A 21,595-nucleotide genomic window follows, 5' to 3' on the forward strand; every position below is an offset into this window, starting at 1 on the left:
TCAGTTTGTTTTGTTTCATACTGAAATAGCACCAAAGGGAGAAGGATGACAGTATCACCAAGTGAAGGGGAGGGAGGAGAGAAAACCCAGAAACTGTTACATACAATCAAGAACGTTTTTACTGTTTAGGAAAATGGGCAATTTTCCCCCTTCATCTGGAGACTCAAAGTGTGTGAATTGTGTATGTGGCAGAACTGAAAATCAGTGCAAGTCAAAATCACTCTTTGCAGGGTAGGAAAGGCCAAATTATTGCTGGAAATTTGACTTGTTAGTGCTGCACCCAAAAGGCCATGCTGACGTCACACAGAGAAGCCTCATGCACCGATCTCCATGGCACCTTGGTGTAAATACTCCTTTTTAACTGCGTAGATCATTGAGAGGCAGCAGATAAAACTCCCCACGGCACAAAATCAGCACCAAGGATAACACGGGCACAGCAGCCCCGGCCTTGCCCTTCCAGGAACGGCAGAGATGGATCTCACAGCAGCAGGAAGATCTGGTTTTGCCTTGCCAAGCCACACTGGGAAAGAAAACCCCATTTCTCTGAAATTTTCAGTTGAAGCAGAGTGCCAAGAGCTTTCCCACACTCCAGGTTTGGCTGACAGCTGTTGCTGCAGAGGGTTCAAGGGGGGGTCTCGCCCTCAATGACCTTTCTGAACCGGGCTCTATGAGCCTGTGCCAAAGCATGTCAACAGCAGTGGGGAAAAAAGTGATTTTTGAAGACTTTGGGGCAATCCTTGGGCTCAGCATGCCAGAGCCCAAACTCCTGGTGGTTTCAGTGCAGGAGGGCTGTGGTGCCAGCTGTGGAGCAGGACAAAGTGCTGTGCAGACCTCAGAGCCCCCCAGCCTGTTGGCCAAGGGCACCTGCGCAGTGTTGCCAGTGGGGTCCGTGTCTGTCTCCCCAAAGATCATGGAATCATGGAATGGTCTGGATTGGAAGGGACCCTAAAGCTCATCTCGTTCCATTCCCTGCCGTGAGCGGGGACACCTTCCACTCTCCCAGGTTGCTGCAAGTCCAATCTGCACTTCCAGGGATAGGAAACCCAGACCTCACCACCCTCATGGTATAAAACCTCCTTATAATTTGGCACTTGATGCTGATAGGATGCCTCGCAAAGGTTGGTGTGAGGTTTTTTCTCCTTAAAACAAATGTTCTAAAATCCAAACGTTGCATTGAATACAAGCCTAAGCCTCCTCAGTGCCTAATGGCAGATTTGATTATTGAGACCAGAAGCATTTTAGTAACCTAATTATTTTCTCATAGTTAATGTTTTGATTTTTCTACCTTTTTTTTTTTTCATAAAGAAAACCACTATACAGGTCACTCTTTTATTTATAGCTACTTTTCCTTTTCCACGTGCTCAGCACTGCAGGTGCAGGAGGGATGTGGTTTTCAATAGTTTACCTCCAATTCTTCTTAGGTTAAAATAATCTAAACTTCACGGCTGGATTTTCAAATAAGCCTAAAGAGTTTAGAGGCTTAAATGCTATTAGAGTTCAAAGCAATTTGGTTGCATGACCTCTTTTTAAAAGCCATTGTTCATATGTGGAGGGATTTTCAAAACTACTTACGGCCCAGATCAAAACCAATCAATCACAGTCTCAGACCCCTAAATAGTTTTACAAGGTGTGCAGCAAGGTAGTCAAACCCTTGGAAATGAGGGGGACTAAAACACTGAAATATTTAGGGGAAAGTTTTCTGAAGTGGCTGAGCTTGATGTGCAAGGAAGAGTTCTTAAAGGCACATATGATGGGCTCGTGTACTTATCAAGGCTCTGCTGATTTAATGGCAGGGATTTGGTGGCAGCTGCTGATACTCAGCTGTAGGAAATGCTTGGTATTGCTGTAGCTTGTCCAATATGGGGAGAGCAATCTGTAGCCCTATAAAGCTGCTTTATAGCGGTCCAAGTGTGACTCTGTGGGAGAAAGTAGCAATATAACTACATTGATTTTTTAAAACATCATACTTGTAAGTGATATTTATACTTGTCTGCTGGTTTTGGCTGGGGTAGAGTTCATTTTGTTCATAGCACTGTGGTTTGGATTTGTGCTGGGAACAGTATTGATAACTCAGGGATATTTTCATTATGGCTGAGCAGTTCCTACACAGCACCAAGGCTTTTTCTGCTCCTCCTGAGGAGGCTGGGGATGCACAAGGAGCTGGGAGGGGACACAGCCAGGACAGCTGACCCCAACTGATGCAAGGGATGTTCCAGACCATATGGCATCATGCTCAGCATACAAAAGTGGGGATAGAAGGAAGGAGGAAATTTTTGGAGTGATGGTGTTTGTCTTCTCAAGTCACCATTCCAAATGTGAGGGAGCCCTGCTGTCCTGGGGATGGCTGAGCACCTGCCTGCCCATGGGAAGTCGGGAATTGATTTCTTGGTTTGCTTTGCTTGTGTGTGTAGCTCTTGCTTTACCTACTAAACTGTCTTTATCCCACCCCACAGGTGTCCTTAGATTTACTCTTCCAATTCTCTCCTCTATCCCACCTGGGGAGTGAGTGAGTGGAGCTGAGATCCCAGCTGGGCTTAAACCAAAACAACTTGTCAAAGGCATCCCAACCTTAATTCTCTTTGAAATACCAAAGAAATGGCACACTTAAATCTTCTTTCCAGCCGCAAAGAGCTCAGACTTTGTGCCTTGCTGGTGCTGGCACTGTTTGGTTATGCCTGTGAGTGAATGATGCCTTGTCCTCGCTACCACCTTGGCTTTTGCATTTGAATGGAAGAGCACAGCATGGGAGGGAGTCCATCTCCCATTCCTGCCCCAAAAAGCCTTGCTTTTAGAATATTTTTCCAAATAATTACCCTCCATCCTTTTGGCTACACCTCATGCCCCATTCTGGCCAACACAGGCAGGTTGCTCCCCTCACCTCCAGTGATGCACTGGGGAGACCATCACCCAGAGCCCAACATTCTCCCAGCTTCTGATTTGAACTGCAGATGCTGGGAGGGACCATGACCTCATGGAACCAAAGCAGACACTGGGAGGGACCATCTCTGATGTTCCTGTGTCATGTCTGGCATGAACACTGAGTGGCTGAAGGGAGGCAGGTAAGAGAAGGGACTGTTGGGGGTCCGTGAGGTGCCTCATCTGCCTTTCTGCTGCAAGGTGTCTGCAGAGAGCAATTAGGTAAAGTGTTTATGTAGGTGTGGCATGGGACATTGCCAAAAAAGGCCTTAAAATGGGACATAAATGAGGGAAGGGGTGAAAGCATCAGTGGAGGTCGTGAACATGGCACTGAGCTGTGCCACACCAGGACGGAGTGCTGAACACAGTCTGGCTTTGGTGCCACCAACCCATCACCACCTCTCCACCAGCTGGGGCATGGAAACCTGGGCTCAGGCAGAGCTTTGCAATGACAGCTGTGGGAGAAGTTCCTGGGACCTCACAGGTTGAATGAAGTTATTTTCATTCCCTTGGGAGCAGGCCTTCTATGCAAAACCCTGTGGGTTTGTGCCTGCAGGGGAGAGGAAGGATCCAGGACTCAGCAACTTTGAGACCAGAAGGAGGCATGTAGGGTTGAGTGGGAAGGTGGCTCAGGGCAGCCAGGAGAAGATGTGGCTCAACACGTGCGGTGGAACTCAGCGCCGTGAGGCTGAGTGGGGCACCAAACCCTTTTCCCAACCTGCCAAGGTGGAAATGCCTCTCCCTCTCAGGTGAAATTGTAACTTCTGACACAATTCTCTTCGGACTCTTTGAAATCTCTGCTCTGCTGGGATTTGATTAAGATCTTGGCTGGTATGCAGGCAGCCAGGCTTCTTCCACACCACATTCCTGGGGGATCCCCACTTAGCTGGTTTTATTCCCTCAGGTACTCTTCAAAGTTGCACTCAGGAGAGCGAGCACTGTCACATTGTTTATGCCACACCAAGGAATAACTGGGCACTCCATAGCTCAGAAATGCTGGAGGTCGAGAGGCAGCAGATAAATGAGCCCATGGTAATAAAAAGACTCTGCTTCACGAACAGATTTGTGTCACTGAAACATTTCCACCAGTTAAAAAACGTGGTAAAGGAGATTCGTGTTGCCTGACAGTTTTTGAAGCCCTTCACAACCTTCCTGCTTCCCCCTCAGTTCTCCTTTAGGAAAGAACTACTATTTTCTCATTCCTCTATCTGGACATGATTATTGTTCACTTTTTCCCAACCAACCCTTCCTCCTCCCAACTTAAAACATTCATCATTATGGCTTAAATCATGTCCACTGGACACCAAGAAGTTTCCTGCATATGCCTGGTGGGATGGTGGGTCCCCCAACACCTTCAAGGTGTGCCATGAGCATCATCTCAGTGTGGACCTTCCTTCCCATCCCCCAGATCCCTGCAGATGGGCCCCCCTCAGAACAACCCCCTCAGAAAACCATTTTGCTGTCAGAGGAGCAAAAGGGATGCAATAGGGAACTGGTTTAGAGCCAGCTCCTGTGAATGAGGCCTTTTGACTACCTGGCAATTTTCATTAGAGAGTCCAAAGAATCATTTTGTGTTCTTTCACTTTTGGCTACCAGAATTATTTTGTCTCAAAACAAAACAAAGGATTATTGGGTTTGGCTTCCTTAAGGGGAAAAATAAGTTTGGTTGATGAAAAGAGCTTGATTTAAGGGGGGGTAAAAGTAAAACAAAAAATTGGATAAGTGAAAGAAAAATCCACCAAATGTTTCAAGCTATAAAAAAATCCCCTAAGGTAACGTTTGGAAAGCCAAATTAGGTATTAAGCTACCTTTGTTTTATTGTCAAAAGTGGTGAGGTCTGGCCAAAATGGCACTTGCAAGCCAAAACCTGGCTGAACTTTCAGGAAGACCCTGAGCTACCCCAAGCACCCCTGTCACTTCTAAAAACTTTGCACCTGTGTTTTTTCACAGAGGCAGTGCTAAACCTTGGGCCCGTTGAGGGAAGCTGGTCATGTCAATAGGACCAGGCTGCAGCTCACAGCCTCCTTCTCTGGATGGACACAGCACCTCTTCTCTGAGAGAAGAAAGGAAACAAAGCAGTGTAAAGAAGAAAAAGAAAAAAATAAATCAGAGCAAATCATGTTTCAGCACAGCTATTATTTTTTTTTTTCTGTATTTTCCCCCTCTCTACTGATATGTAAAAAAAATATATATTATATTATATTTTCCTTTTCTTAAATTATTTCTCTCAGCGTCAGTCCCAGCCGAAGTCCTGCCCTGTCATCTGGTAGAACTTCATGTTGAAGGGTCGGTAGAAGTCCCGCAGCCTCTGCACCACCTCCTGGTCGATGTCAGGGTGGGTCCTGCCTTTCGTCTTCCCCAGGCAGTGGGGTTTGCTGCTGCCTTCCGCCTTCTTCAGGCACGGGAACCCCTTGGTTTTGTTGAAGTAGAAGTGTTTGTCAGTGATGATCCTCTTGAGGCCCAGAAAGTCCTGGACCCTGCCCAGCTCCCCCGCGGGGTCGCTGATCATCCTCTCCCCGCTGACAAAGAGGATCTGCCCGATGGGGAAGTAGAGGAGCCAGTTCTCCAGGTGCTTGGCATAGATGCCAATCTGGATGGCGCTCCACGAGGTGTCGATCAGGCCCGTAGTCCTGTTTTTGAAGGTCAGGCTCTCAAAGGTGGGGATGTCGGGCTTCTTGGAGAGCGTCTGGGTGTAGTCCGAGATGGCTCTGGTCACGGGGTCCCGCACCACCACGATGAGCTTTGTGCCCTTGGACATGGAGGAGATGCGGGCTGGGGCCTCCTTGGTGACGAAGTAGCTGGGGGTCTTCTCCATGGTGATCTGCCCCTCCAGCGTCCTGGGCATCAGGTCCCTGACAGAGGGGGAAGGAGGGACATGTTAGTGCCAAAAGCCCCTGGGCAGGGTCGGGGAGCTGGATGTGGGCAGTGCCCTGGGGATGTCCTGGGAATCAAGGGCAGGATGGTCCTGAGCCTCTGGCCCAGCCCTTCCCTCCTTGCATTTCTTGTCATAATGCTCTGATTCTGCAACCACCTGAACTCATCCTTGATTTCCCACCTCCTTCCACTGCCCATTTACCTGGAATTAGACCCGAATTCATTTTGCCTGTTCAAGGCCTGCCCTCTCGATGGGATCCACCTCCCTTCCTGCAATGGTAGGAACACAGCACATCTCAACCATCCTAATGCCCTATCCCTTTAAATTCCTCCCTGCCCGCATTGGAGTTTCCTGCACAGAGGCTTAAATTCCCTGGAATAACAGTGAATTCCTGGAGCAACAACACTCCCCTCCTGTAGGACAGAGGAAATTTCAAGGGCCAGGATGCAAGGCTTTGTTTTTTGGTATTTCCAAGGAGGCAGCAAGTTGATGCCACATAAAAATGTGCAACATCAGCCCCCCGACCTCAGCAATTTCCTTCTTTCACCCCAAGACATCCCACACAGTGGCTGTTTTCGGGAAGCTCTCCTAGATCGAAGTGGGAAGGGGCTTGGGTGTGATTTGCTAAAGGTCCCATCCTCCCCAGGGGGAATGGGAGATGGACGGGGGGTGGCTGCAGCACTGCTGAGGTTCCCCACCCCACCACCAGCAGTTCTCATGGCAACTGCAGCCCCCCACACCCTGACCCCTTGGCTTTGACCCTGTGTGTGAGATGAACTGCAACCATCTTGCAGAAGGAACATCTGGTTTGCAAACCTGTGCAATATGCCAGCAAAATCGAACTCATCTGTCAAAAAAGCAACAACGAAAAGCCAACAACAGCTAAAAGCAGCAATAATAATCCAACCCCAGGCTGTTATGTTACAAATGAGAGAGCGAGGAAGGGCCTTTCCTAAAGCAATTCCCTTTGCAGCCACGTTACATAGAGGCTGAGCAAAGATGTGGTCCAAGAGAAGCCAGATCTTTGCTGAGGGTTTCTGTCTGGGGGAAACACCAAGAATTTGGGATATTCAGGCTGGAGAACAAGCAAGCTGGGGAGTATGAAAGAACTCTCCTGCATCCTGAAGGACGTGAAGACAAAGGGAATCACCGCTGACAGTAAGAGTGGCGTTTGCTGAGCAGACACATCATTCCACAGTGCAATTTGACACCACCTGACGCTGCGAAGGCCAAAAGTGCTGAGGTACTGGTCCAACCAGTGAGATATGCATGAAGAAATGGTGGGGAAGGAAAAACCCCTGGGTATGTGTTAGAGCACCCAAGGACCCTCCCTGCATTCATGGCTCGGGATGAGCTGTCAATGGATGTGATAACAAACATTTTAAAGCAAACTGCAAATGGAAAATCTGCCCTCTGTTAGTTTTTCCCTGCTCAGCAGGTTTGCTGCAGCTTCATTTTCCTCCTGAGCAATGTCCAGGGTCTGGCTGGGATTTGGAGAACCCCAGCCTGCAGCAGTGGTGGGAAAGGAAGTCTGTGGTGGTGGCAAGCGCTGTTTTTAAGGAAGTGCCACTGAAGGGGTCACTGCAGGGAAAACTTTGAGCAAAGAAATGCTGCTCTTTCTGAAAGAGCTCGACAGCTCTGCAATCAGCTGTGGGACCCTGGATCCCCTGGGAAAGTCTTTCTGGTAAGGAAGGGCCAAATCTGCACCCAGAAATGCAACACAGGGTCACAGGGACCCTCTAGACACGGTAGAGTAGCAGGGTAGAGAGGGAAAATGAACGGTCTGAGGAGGCTTATTTCATCTCTGACTTCTCCACAGAAACAGTGCCAGAATTTCTGTCTCCAGGAAGGAGCCAGACACCGTGGTGACAGGCATGTGACAGAGCTGGCAGTCCTGGGGGAAACACGGAGCCTTCTCCATCATGAAGCTATCAAACAAGGAGGACAGAGAAACTGAGGCACAGCCAGCATTGTGGCTTGGTGCAACCTCACACCCCCACAGGGGTGAGTGTTGCTTCCTGGGCTGCTGCTGTCACCAGCAACTTGTCTTGTTCTTCCCCCACCATCTCTCTTTTTCTTCCAAATCATTTTAAGTAGTGACTCTGCAACAGGAATTTATAAAAAACCCAAAACTCGCTCTGACAAGCACTCCCCTTCCCCCACCTCCAGCCCACACTCCCAGAAGTACCATTACAGCATGTTCAGGAGATGATTGAAAAGAAGGATGCTCTAGCAAGAGTGATAACTTGATGTAACCAGGAGCATGTGTGTATATATAAATTAAAAAATGCTGCCTAAAGAGATTAATTCCTCCCTCCCATGAGGCCAGCTAAGCCCAGGGGCAGCAGCTCTACCAAGGCTCTGTATTTGCTTTGATGAGCTGTGAGTCTACATTGGAGTGAGCTGAGCCTCCTGCCCTGCCTCCCTTTAGATCTCAGGTGAAATCAATAAAAGGAAGGATGCATTTCAGGAAACTGAGAAAAATTAAAAAAAAAAACCTTCAAGAAAAGCTGTGAGACTGAGGAAGCTGAAAGGAGAGGGGCAAAAGATCAGAGAGGTCTGCAAGGAAAAAAGAAAATCACTCACTGTGTTGCTGGATGTAAAGTCAAACCCAACTGGCATTAATAGCAAAAGGACACCCTTGCCACTGATTTTAACGAGGATGGATTAAGCTGAGCTTGGAGCAAAATATGAGGGAGGAGCAGTCCTAGGAGAGGACAAGGAGCCCTGGGTCCCTCCTATCCTTACCCATCCTGCTGTAGAGGCATTCTCTCTGCATAAAGATAACACTCAGGGAAACCTCGGTGTTACTGGGGGGATCTATGACACAACTGTCATCTCTCAGAGGACACTGCACCCTCACAAAACAGCTGCAGTCAAGTCAGGGCCTTGGAACTTCCTTTGTCTCCACTCTTCAAACCCCACAGAAGCACTGCAAATCATGCAGGATGAGCTTACCACCTGCTGAAATACCCATGGTTCTTTCCCTTGGCTGTGGTCAGAAAGGGGTCCTGCAGGACTGCCTCATTTCCACAAGCAGGGAATGATCCCTGGAATATTTGCTTCCATGGGATGTGCTGAGGTGGCTGTCCTGCCACCGTGGCACGGTCCCTGTGCCCAGTGCAGCGAGGTCCCTCCCAGTACACAGGTTTTTATCATCTCCAGTAGTCAAGAGGAGCTGAAGTATGAAGGAAGTAAATTTAGATCAGATATTAAGGAGAAATTCTTTACTATGGGAGTGATGAGATCCTGCCACAGGTTGCCCGGGGAAGTGTTCAAAGCCAGGATGGACAGGGCTTGGAGCAACCTGGGCTAGTGGAAGGTGTCCCATGGCAGGGGGTTGGACTGAGATGAGCTCTAGTGTCCCTTCCAAGCCAAACCATTCTGGGATTCTGTGAGCACAGTGCACTGAGCTGCGCTGGGATAGAAAGGACAGTTCTCACAGCACATGGGACACTTCTAGGAACTCACAACAGCACCCCAAAAACCAGACCTGCTGGCTGGTAGCCAGCCAGCCCCAAGAGTGGGGACATACAGCTGTGCCAGAGCCCAGGCTGCGGGGACGGTCACTGCAGGGTACAGCCCTGGTCACAGCCATCGCTGCTGGGGACCAACACGGCACACCATTAATATGCCACCTTCCCGAGCACAGTGCCCTCCAAGAGGCAGAGCCTCTCCTGCCCCCAGGAATCCGCTCCCTCGGTGGCTGCTCAGCGAGCGGCCTCGGGAGCTGCCAGGCTCGTCCTCACGGTGCACGCCGGCGTTTGTTTGAGCAAGGCTCAGTATTTATGTATCTCATCACGTCTGCAGCCAGCAGCAGCTGTTTCCACACTGTATCTGTCAAGCAGCATCTCAGCAAAGCTGCCTTCCTGTCCCTCCCTCCGCTCCTTCCAGTTAAGCTCCCTCTGAAGTTTAGGTCTGACCGACAGCCTGTCACGGGTGCAAACCTCCAACTCAACTGCAGCCCTCTGGCCCCATCCGAACCCCCAGCACTGACCACGGCCAGCGGTGCCACCCCAAATCCAGCCCACGCAGTAGGACAGGGGTGACAGTGGGACAGGGCAGGCAGCCATGCCCATCCAGCACCCGTGTGCCCACCACATGGACATCCTGGCACAGGTGTCCACCCAAGGGCTGTGCCAGGGGTCCTCAGCAGACCCTCCCAGCTGCACACCAAGTGCCAAGGGCACCTCCACTCCCTCCACCATTGGGTTTAACCACCTCAGCGGTTGAAATAAATGCACTCCGGGAATCTCACTGCCTCCAAAATGGACTAGGACACCGAGCTCCCAGTGCAGCACTGAGGGAGGTAACAGCTGGTACCACCCTGTCCCGAGGTCACAGCCAGGAAACCTTGTCCCTTCCTGAGGAGCTGGGAAATCCACCTAAGGAATGCCGTGGAGAATGCAGCTTGCACGGGGGTGTTGCTGATAACTCCAGAGGCGAAGATTCCTCCTGGACCTCAGGCTGTGACCATGGTCAGGAGGAGCCACAACAACCCTGGGCCAAGGGCAGGGCAGCCAAGCCGGCAGGAAGCAGCGGTGTCCCCAAGATAAAGGGTTCACTCACCCCCAGGAGACCCCACAGAGCATGCACAGGGTGACTTCGTGTCAGCTCCCCCTCAGGTGAGCTCCCCTGGCTGCGGAGTGAGGGGAGCATCTGCACGCGAGGAGGGGGCTCTGCTCACCAGCCCCGTGCCCCCGCTGGGCATCCCGTGCTCAGCTCCTGCCTCACTGCCCTCCCGGGGATGGAGGTTGCGTGGCTCAGAGCTAATTACAGCACGCAAACCCTCTGTCTAATTGCTCTGATTAATTATTGACGGGCCGAGCTGCTGCTCTGAGGGCAGCAGGTAGTGGGGAGCCCTGTGCTCAGGCAGGTGCCCAGGGGCCTCCTGGTTCCTTGTGCTGAGAAGTGATCCTGATGTCCCAGCATCCCGTGACCAGGCTGGGAGAGGAAAGCGTGCCAAGAGGTTCCCAAAAACCCATGGTGCTGGAAAGCACATCTGGAGACCTCCAGTGCCTAAGTGCTATTGACAAGCAGAAACTCCCTGATGTCATTAGCTGTGCAAGCCATTGATTTTCTCTGCTGGAACAAGAAACTCATCAGAGCTGAGGCAATCACAGGCGGCACCACCACCTCCTCTGGGCTGACCAGCTGGGGTTTGGAAAAGGGGCGTTTTGTAGTTGTTTTCTTTCCAATGGCTAACTGCTGCTAAATCCCAGCCCTCTGCCTACCAGGAACAGATGAAGAGCCCCAGGGCTCTTGGTCACAGCCCCTTCAACATGTGTCCATCCTTAGTATGGGCATGGAGACACCACCAGGCATCTTCTAAAGGATCTTTCTCTACCAGGGCTGGGGTTGTGGCTGAGTTCATCAGACATCTCTGCAGTGCTTCCCCTTGGGCTGGCCATGAGCTCTTGAACCCTTTAAGCTCCTCTCACAGCACTCCCAGCAGCTCCAGTGAGTGGGGCAGAGCAAACTCTGCCTGTCCCCATCAGACCTGGACCCAACACTCACCACCTCTGGTCTCTCCAGCACCATGTACCTCTCCCAGTGACAGCTGAACCCCAGCAGCAGGCAGAGCTCCACACATAAGGCATGAGCCATCTGCCAAATTCTTGCAGCACCAGCTGATTCTCACAAGGGAGAAAATCAAGCTCACAGTGATTTCATCGTATTTCCAATGTAGTTCCCAAATGAAAAGTGATTCTTTATTTCCCAGCCAGATTTGCTTGGGTAAATTCAGGCTTCTGGTGGTTGGCTCTGTTGACTTTTTGGTGCTGCTTTATTGTAACTGTGGTGCCTCTTAATGAAAATAGACACTCCTGCTCTCTTCTACAGATGCCACTGTCACTGAGGGACAAGAGGCCGACATGACTCAGCATCTGCAGCCCAGAAACCATCTGTGTCCTGGGCTGCATCACCAGCACGTGAGCAGCAGGTCCGGGGAGCCTGCTCTGCTCAGTGCAACCCCACACACAGAGCTGCCTCCAGCTCTCAGGTCCTCAACAGCAGAAGGACGTGGAGGTGCTGGAGGAGCGAGTGCAGAGGAGGCCACGAGATGCTCTAAGAGCTGGAGCCCCTCTGCTCTGGAGCCAGGCTGGGAGAGCTGGGGGTGCTCACCTGGAGAGGAGAAGGCTCCAGGGAGAGCTCAGAGCCCCTTGCAGGGCCTAAAGGGGCTCCAGGAGAGCTGGAGAGGGACTGGGGACAAGGGCTGGAGGGACAGGACACAGGGAATGGCTTCAAACTGCCAGAGGGCAGGGATGGATGGGATATTGAGAAGAAGTTCTTCCCTGTGAGTGTGGGGAGGCCCTGGCACAGGGTGCTCAGAGAAGCTGTGCCTGCCCCATCCCTGGAAGTGTTCAGGGCCAGGTTGGACAGGGCTTGGGATACTGGAAGGTGACCCATGGCAAGGGTTTGGAACAAGATGATCTTTAGTGCTCCTAAACAATCCTGTGGCTCTGATTCTGTCATCACTCTACAGCCTGCTGACTCCCCTCAGTGTCATCCTCTGCCAAAGGAGGATTTTCCAGCTGAGGCAATGGACAGGATCCTTTCACACCCTTGCAGCCTGCCCTTCTCCCTTGCAAGTGCAAGTCAAGAGCTCCCTTTTGCCATCCCACCACGCACGAGGGTCAGTCACTGCTGGAAGAGGACAGCAGAGGACATGGCTGGACATGAATCCCATGAACCCAGCACTCACCTAAAGCAGAGTTTTGCTGGGAAGTCCTTGCCTGTTTGTCCCTTGCATGTCTGCACCATGGAGTGGGAGCTCACAGCCTCTTTCCATCACACAGAAGGATGCCAGGAGTCACAGCCTTGACAAGGATCAGCACAGCCTTCAGCCTGGACCTCACCTTCCTCAGTTACCTCTTAAACCATCCAGTTTCAGCACCTGCATTGCAATTTGTGTTTGTTTTAAAGATGTGCTGGTGTGGGCTGGGGTTTATGACCAGCTAGTATGTGAATAGAGCAGGAGATGGCACATGTTCTAAAGAGTAAAGACTGTGGGATGAGAAAAAAATGGGTACAAATGGCCCAGCACCTGATACAAATAAATCTCAATCTCATTCTTCCTCCCTAAGGGCACCCCTGAAGTCTTACATGGGTACAACCTCCCAGACAACCTCCCAGGTGCTGCTGCTGGTCTTGGGAGGGACCAGGACTGTCCCTTCCCCCACCTGGACCCAGGGGAACCTTCTTGATGGGCTCAGCCAGGACAGAAGGGTCTACAACTGGGGGAATATGGAAAAACCTCCACCCCCAAACCAAAAACCATCTCATGTCTCTCTCACTCAAGGATCTCCAAGACCACACATTCCAGCCCTGACTAAGCAAATCATCCTAAGGAGGAAGGTTAAAGAACTGTTTGTTATTGGAAGTGTTTTCCTCTTTAGGATTCGGTTTTTGATAAATTAACTCCAGCTTCATTACTTCATGATATATTTCCCTTGACATTTAATTATACTTACCCCAAACACATTAAGCCAATCAGTCTGAACAGCTTCTTATTAATATGCAAATTTCTCCTTTGAAAAGCCATGAATCTGTGAAAAATCTCTACAGGCATCAATTAGGCCCTTTTGGGAAGTTCCCTGAGAAACACCCTCCTGGCCCAAGGCAGGCAGAATCCAGCCCCACAGACCCTTCCTGGTGCCTGGTTTGGGAATGGGAGAAGAGGATGCTAAAGCACCTTCTCAGGTCTGGAGCCATGAGGATGAGAGGTTGAATCCTGCGAACCAACACGGCGCTGGCAGCTTATCCCCATCCCAGCCCCTTTCCATGGGAGCCACCGTTTGTCCTCTGTGCAACTCTTGGGGTGACTTGACGTTGTATTCCCCAGCACTGCACTATGCCCAGAAGTTAGTATATGTACCTTCCTGTGCTTTTAAACTGAGCCTGAGCAGAGAGAGAAAAAAACCCCTCAAGGACGCAGACAGAGATAACACACTCTCGTTCTCTGCTTTTTTTTTTTTGGCTTCTACGTTCTGCTGCTGGGGGAGAGGAGCGGAGAAGCACCCTGCTTGCTTGTTCAGCCAGCTTTCGGGTTTTCTTCCCCTCCAGAGAATTGAACTTTGTTTTTTTCCCGGACTTTCAGACTTTTCCCTTTCTCTGCTGGATTGTTTTCAACATCAGAACACACGTTGGGACTGTTCTCCACTGAGGGCCCCGGCCCCTGGAGGAGGGGGCCCACCCAGTCCCAGCTCGAAGGAGGAGGACCAAAGGGAGGACTCTAACATTTTCCCAGGTTTTTTCTCCACAGCGAGAGATTGTATTATTTAGCATTATTATCCTTTTCCTGTGTGTTCGTTAAATAAACAGTTTTTATCTCCTTCACTTTCCTTCGAGGAAAAAGGTTTTTTTCCCGAACCTGGCGGGGGAAGGGTGGTTTGTAACCTGCCCTTTCTCAGAGGATATATTTCTAAATTTGGCCAAACTGGCACAGTCATCCTTCTCTGGGACCACAAACAGGAGGCTCATGTGGGAGCTGCAGAATATTCCCTGAAATCTCAGCTTTTAGCAAAACAAACAGGAATCTGGTTCTCCTGGTGCCATGGGCAAACGGGACATGATTTGCATTAGGCAAATAAATGGAACTACACAATTAACCATCTGCCCTGGAACAGCTTTAAGTTTTGCTTTAAAGCATCACTTCCAGCCCCCCTCCACTCTCACATCCATCTGAAGGCTGCAGGATTTTCTGCTGGGAAACCGATTGGGAATTAATTCATTGAATCACTCCTATAATTGGAGAGAAACATCAGTGGAGGTACCACAGCCCTGGTGGCCTTTGGCCTCCCGGATGTGCTTCCTGTGGATTACACCAATGGACAAACCACAAAACCGCTTCGAAACCTTCCAGAGTCTCCAGTTCCCACCAAAAGCCTTTAGTCACCAAACCAAGATGATTTCCTGGGAGCTGCTGAGTGCCACATCTTCACCTCGAGAAAAAGCTATCCGTTCCATCTTATTTCAAGAGAAGCTGCAGGTTTTCTTAAAAAACCTCTGATTCAGTGTAATTTTTTTTTTATTCCCTACAGTTAGACATCGAGATCAGAAATACATTGCAATCAGTGTGCTACATAAATAGTCCAATTTTGGAAAACAGCTCTCATGAGCAATAAAGAAACCCAATTTACTGTGCACTATAATAAAAATATCTCTTTTACCATATAAATCAAACCAAAGTGAACAGATAAAAAAAAAATAAACTCAACCCCCCTGGTTTCTGCCCACAGGCACAGGCAGACGGCCCTGGGGAAGGGCTCCCCTGCCCTGTATAAATATATACAAGAGCAAATCTGTTAAAAATTGCAGCCACCACTTTGTTTTCTAAAGGTCCCAGTTTATCCTTTGTCAGAAGAAGGAGGGCTGGGGAGAGGTCGGCCAGAAACACAATCCTTTCCTGTATAAACACTATAGTCTGTGCTGGCTCTAAGTGCATCGTATGGTCTATATTTTATATGTGTATAGAGAGAGAGAGAGAAAAAGAGATTTTTCAAGCCAGTCAGAGACATAAAGTGATCTTATATCATCTAAAACCAACAATCATACTTGGACTTCTGGCAGTTTTCCTTGCAGTTGTCCCTGCCACCCCCCTGCCCCTTCCTCCCAGCCACGGGAGCACGCTGCTGTCTGCCCCCATTATTTTTCACAAAGGCATATAAATCACTGTGGAAACTCTTATTATCTTATTTTCCCTCTGCTTCTCTCTTGTCTGTTTTGAGAAAAATTAATGCATTTGTCTCTGGAAAAATGTGCAGTCTCTATAATTCAGTTTTAAAACAAGCACAACTAGCAAATGGATAGACCTCCGTTAGGAGACTCATTTTTCATGCGAGTAATTGAACCCTTCCCTTCGATTTTTCCTTTGGGTGTTAAAGACAACTGATGCCTTCCTGGAATTTGCTTACGTCTCAGAAAGGTGGGAAGAAAAGACAGACAGAAAAAGCAGAAGAGAGGAATAAAGATGGGAGAGAGGGAAAGAAAAAGATCGAAAGGAAAAAGGAGAGGAAAAAGGAGAGGAGAGGAGAGGAGAGGAGAGGAGAGGAGAGGAGAGGAGAGGAGAGGAGAGGAGAGGAGAGGAGAGGAGAGGAGAGGAGAGGAGAGGAGAGGAGAGGAGAGGAGAGGAGAGAAAAGAGAAGAGAAGAGAAGAGAAGAGAAGAGAAGAGAAGAGAAGAGAAGAGAAGAGAAGAGAAGAGAAGAGAAGAGAAGAGAAGAGAAGAGAAGAGAAGAGGAAGAGAAGAGAAGAGAAGAGAAGAGAAGAGAAGAGAAGAGAAGAGAAGAGAAGAGAAGAGAAGAGAAGAGAAGAGAAGAGAAGAGAGAAGAGAGGAGAGAGAAGAGAGAAGAGAGAAGTCCAAAGCACATCTCAAAGCCTTGGCTGTCTCTGTAGAGGGACCTTGGGGAGCCCCCAGGCAAACATCCCAGATAGGATTTTTCCAAAAGCTGCTGGAGCTTTGATTTGTACAGCTTCTCACCACCTAGGCTGCTGAGGAGAGCCACCCCCATCACAGGGACAGCTCAGTGTCCTGCAAACCCATGGACCACCAGCCCCGTTGTGTCCTGCCAGCACCTCTAACTCAGGTGTGGCCTGGGGACACAAACCCTGTGTGGCTGATGCCAGCAGGTTCATCCCAATGCCTCTTTCTGACCCAAAACTCAAGGAATCTCCACTGCTTCCCTCCCACTGCCAATGGCACATCTGCCCCCACCAGTAAATAAAAGGGAACCCAAACCATCAGTTCTCTGGACAAAGTCGCCCAGAAGACAAACCACAAAAATCCCAGCCATAAATCATCCCCATCCCTGGTGCTGGGGGATGCCTCTGTCCACATCCTGATCCCTTATCAGCTCTGGAGCTCAATTCACCACTCAGGCAGAAGAAGTCAGGAATAATTCCAGAAAGGCCACAATCAAGTGAGGGCTCAGGCCAGCAAAGTCTATTGTTCCTTTGTCTCTCACTGTATTATCTCTGTCCCCTGGGAGCCACGCTATTGCCTGCAATATATAATGCAATTTGCTCATTTTCCATGCCTGCCTCGTTCTTCCTAGGTGCAAGTACAGCCACGCACGCTCGCTGCAGTGCATGTGCTCCTCCCACAGAAGAAGAGAAGGATGGGAGAGGAGTTAGGATGGGAACTGGTGCTGGAGAGAGGGGTGGTGGTTGAGAAGCTGCAGGCAATGTAAAGGGGAATAAAATGTTGTCTGGAAATTGGAAGGACACAGAAAAACCACTGAACTGAGGTGATCCGTGAAAAAACAGTGTTCCTTCATTCCCCTTCCCTCTGAAGAAATGCCACCAAGTCTCAGAGACTGAAAACCAGGACCTAGTGAGTGCAAGGACTAAACTGGCTAAATTAAAGCAGCTGAAGCTGGAGGTAGGGAAATAACACTGGAAACAGGCAGTGGGTGCAGCAGGCTGGGACCCACCGGGCTGTACAGCCACACCTGCGGAGTTCTGGACACCCTTGTGTCTCTGGAGATTATGAACTGGCTGCTGGGGTTTGGGGAGCAAAGAGATGGATTTTCTCCCTTCTCCGCAGAGGTAAAAGGATCTGTCCTCCAAGATATTGCTGTGGAGTCCTAGACAGTTCAGCAGAGATTATTATAAAGCCCTGGAAATTCCTGTGACATGCCCTGTACTGCTGGAGGTGGTGTGTGTAGGTCTGTGTGTGTGTCTGTGCGTGCAGAGAGTTTTATGGAAGAGCCAGACACCTCAAAGGACCTCGCTGCTGAGAACAGAGGTTGTTCCTCCCATTATGCTGAGAAGTGACTTCTTTATGTATCACTACACATCTCCTCCTGCTGCATGGCCAAAAAACCCTCTATCTGTGTTACAAAAAAGGGAGCCTGACCTCAGGCTATGATCTAAAATATATAGAGTCACACAACTTTACTCTTGCAGTGGTTCTTCATCCTTCCTGTGCCAATTCTTTGTCCTTTTGCTAAATGAAACTTTAATGGCTGGGAAAGGGCTCCGTACTTTCATTCCTGGAGCAAAGCAGTCAAGTGCAAAGAGGGCAAAAGTCTCCAGGAAATAGAAAGCTTAAGAAGATTCTTCCTGGCCTAATTTGCAAGTTCTGACAAGGGCCAGTGCTGAGGAAGCTGCACAGAGATGGATGCTGGTCTCTCCAGCCCCACAGTCAAGGCAGGGAGTTTAGCCCCTACTCACAAGATAATGCAGCAGGAGCTCTTCCCTGTGCTCAGCACTTCCACCTTCTCCCAGGGAATGCATCACTGTCTAATGCAGTATCGGAGTCATCTGACAGATTTCAGGAAGTTTTAGTTTGCAGCAGATCTAAATTTCATGAGTAAATGATACAGCAGCCAGCTCAGCTCTAGCTGGTCTGTAGGTTTGTGCCATGCTCACCTTCATGTCCCAAGGAAGGGATGTGGAGGCCGAGGTGTGGGCATTAGTGTGACAGCAAGGTTGTTCAGAGTGAATACAGCTCAAAAATGTGAAAAGGAAAAAGAAAGAAAAAGGAAAGGAAGATGAAATGTTCTCCAGAATATGGATGGATGTAAAAACCCCAATTAGTGGCCTCTGGTTCATAAGTCAACCTGAGTCATTTGGATCCAGGTCAATAAACACTCCTCTTCCTCACTCAGCACTGAACTGGAGTGGGCTGGATGCTTCAGATCAGCTCCTGAAGATGACTCTCAGCCTCTCCTTTTCCAGGGCTGGCCTGCTTATCAAGACCAACCCTCCCTCACCATTCATTTCTCAGCATCCCAAAGAGAAAACCTTCCTGTGCTTCCTCCTGCATCACAGTTCCCTGGGAATACGTAAGGAAACACAGGAAGAACTGGCTAAGCCCACGCTGATACTCTTTACATCAGCAGGGATTTCAAACCTCTGCCGACACCACGGCCCACCATGACAGTCACCCATCACCCCGTGGTGGGGTCTCACCTTGCAGGGAACTGGGACCACTGGGACCCCTGGCACGGTGTGATCTCTCCATTCCAACGTGGAGAGCCACAGAGGCATTTGGAAAAGGATTCTGAGTCTTGGGAGCCCAGGTCTTCTGCTCTTAAGCCACTTTGGAAAACCCAGACAGGACCCCTGGAGATGAAGATTTTGAAGTGTGATCAAAGAGACTTGACATAGCAAGGAGGATTAATGTTTCTGCAAACGCACAGCGAAAGCTTCTTAGTTATTCCAGTGGGGTTTTTTCCAAAGGGGCCTAAGGGAGTTAGGCACTTAAAACTCACTCAGATCCTTTATTTAGTTTGCAAATCCTGCGCTGGAGCAGTGCAGCAGTGTGACCCCTGAAGCATTACTTTCCGAGCGTGTCTGCTTGAGTGAAAAGCTGAATTGATTCTGGCTGTATTGGTGGCCTCCTGCAGCTGCTCCTTCTCCATGTCGGAGGGAGCAAGTCTGCCCAGGGAAACACTTGAGGGTACAAAGTATTTCAAGAAAGACACCACACTGAAACTATGTGGGCTGTGTGTTCAAGGGGATCGCTGGGAGCAGCTCCAGGTCTGATTGTGCTGGACATAACGAGCTGGAGGATGCTGTGAATCATCTCCATCTGGGCAAGCAGCATCCCCAGTCCTTCCTGGTGGGTCTCACCACCATCTCTAAGAAAGCTGCAGGAATCACTTATTTCATGACTTTGGTTGCTCTTCACTGCTCACATCTCCCTGCTATTTTTGTTTTCTGTCACCAGCGTTTTGCAGCCAAAAACTGTAGAAAGAAGACACGGCAGGGGCTTTGTTCCCCAGCTGCTTACATGCTCATGATGTCCTAATCATTCCTATGTCCATTTCTAATCCTATTGCAGAGGGTTCCAGCTCCAAAAAAACAGCACTGGGAAGCTGGAAAAAAGACAGAAGCAATAAACAAAGAACCTGTCTTCATGCAAATATTCCTCATCACAATAATGACAATAATACTACTAAAAATGATAATAATGAGAAATGCAGAGCATGGTCCGGCTGCTTTCCAAGCCTTCCCACTGGGTCCCTTGGATTTCATTTCCTTCACCTCATCACCACACACTGGTCAGGGGGCCCCGTCCGCTGAGCCTCCGTCACAATGCAAACGGGTTGTTGGGAAACATGGCACACATGTGACATGCTATTGTCCCTAATTTGATTAATGAAGCCATCACGCTAACGGAGCGTTCTACACACCCCCAGCACCTTGTTACCAACCCACACCAGCAACTTCCCAGCAGAGCATTAATTCCCCAATACTTGCCTTTCTCAACTTTGTCAGGTAATTGTTTATGAAAAGATGAATGTATACAATAATACCGGCTGAAGGGAGCTGATGTATGTGGTGTTAATGAATGAAATAATCAGTTTGGTAATAACTGGCATGTGTATTTGTCAAAGGGGAACCAGCAGGACATTAGCATTCTGCAGCCACCCAACCTTTATCTCCTGGTCTTGTGTTTGACAACCGCCCCCAGATACTCCATGAATAAAATACAGAGTAGTACCCAGACATAATTAAACTGCCAATGTGGATGTACCTAAATGAACTTGATATCTTAATGACACTAGATAGCAGGCGAATAATGAAGGCGGCGTGAAAGGGATGTGCATAATGAACACAGACATCCCGGCTGTCGCCGCCGCGCTGCCCGCGGGGACCCGCGGCTCCCAACCTCCTCGTTAGCACACCCAGCCTGGCCTGTGCTCCCACGCCACCCGAGGGGACCCTGCCAGGCTCACCCATGAGGACAGAGTGCCACCTCTCAGCAGGCAAGAGCTGGTCCTGCAGTGCTTGCCCGGCTGTGGTCACGAAGGATGGGGCATGTCTCACCCTCCCTCCTCCAGAAATCCCTCCTTTGGCCCGTCTCTCTGCACCTAAACCTGCAGGTCCTGCCACATCTGCTCCTCCAGAGACCTCTGGCATGCTGCTGTGCAGCGCAGATGTGATTTTAGGAGCACTTAACATGATTAAATTACCAGACATGCTCCTTTTTGATTTTTTTTTTTTTTCCAGCACGGAGATGGTTTTCGAGGAAAGAAGCTGCTCCTTGGGGATGGGCAGCTCAGAGACGTCCCAAGATAACTCAGCAGCATGGAGCCACAACCCTTCATCCCCATCATCCACAGACACTGAGCCAGATGTGTCCTCTCCCAGCACCTATGGGTGCAATCCTTCCTCTAGAGGATGCTGGACACCCTGACAGTCATCCCAACTGTCCCTAGAAAGATGCTCCAGAGTGAGACAGGAATTTACTCCCGAAAGGCAGGTTTGATCCCCCTCCTTTGGGGCAGCACCATGCTGGGCTCCTGCCCCACACTGCTCAAAAGGTAATTGTCACTTACTGCTCTAATGGTTCCAATTTTAGCAGCAAATGAGCGATGCAGAGTAAGTATCAGTCTTATTAAAGAAGTAATAATGGGAAACTGGAGCAGGCACTACAGGGGAAGGAACACTTCTCCAGTACACAGGATGCTGCCCTGCTGGTATTTGACAGCAGCAGAGTCCCTGCCTTCTGCTGATACAGTTCCAAGATATTTGAATACAATAAGCTCAGCCTGCAGGAAAGCAACTGGTGCAATAGGCTCGGCTTGACTCTGCTGTGATGTCATCGATTGAAGGCTTAGAGAGTGTCACAAAGCCAGTGTGGGCAATGTGACCTGGAAGAGGTCCTATCTCTGTCTATAAAGCAGATTAGGAAAAGTGCTTAATGCAAATGGAAAACGTACAGCAGGTTTGGGGGAAAGCATCTTAAATCCCTGGAAGTGTTCAAGGTCAGGTTGGATGGGGCTTGGAGCAATGTGAGCTAGTGGAAGGTGTCCCTGCCCATGGCAGAGGGTTGGAATAAGATGGTCTGTAAG

The 21,595-nt window shown here is 49.6% G+C and overlaps 1 protein-coding gene across 1 annotated transcript in view; it reads right to left on the bottom strand.

The window, feature by feature from the left end:
• Positions 1–2,222: 2,222 nt before the first annotated feature.
• Positions 2,223–21,595, bottom strand: part of LOC125335922 (heparan sulfate glucosamine 3-O-sulfotransferase 3A1-like) — a 32,150-nt gene continuing 12,777 nt past the window's right edge. The window contains exon 2 of the mRNA XM_048323941.1: positions 2,223–5,768. Within this exon, the coding sequence (XP_048179898.1) occupies positions 5,150–5,768 (619 nt within the window). The 3' untranslated portion in view covers positions 2,223–5,149. The remainder of the gene's footprint in view (positions 5,769–21,595) is intronic.

This window comes from Corvus hawaiiensis, chromosome 19, assembly GCF_020740725.1.
Source record: "Corvus hawaiiensis isolate bCorHaw1 chromosome 19, bCorHaw1.pri.cur, whole genome shotgun sequence".
Classification (NCBI taxonomy): Eukaryota; Metazoa; Chordata; class Aves; order Passeriformes; family Corvidae; genus Corvus; species Corvus hawaiiensis.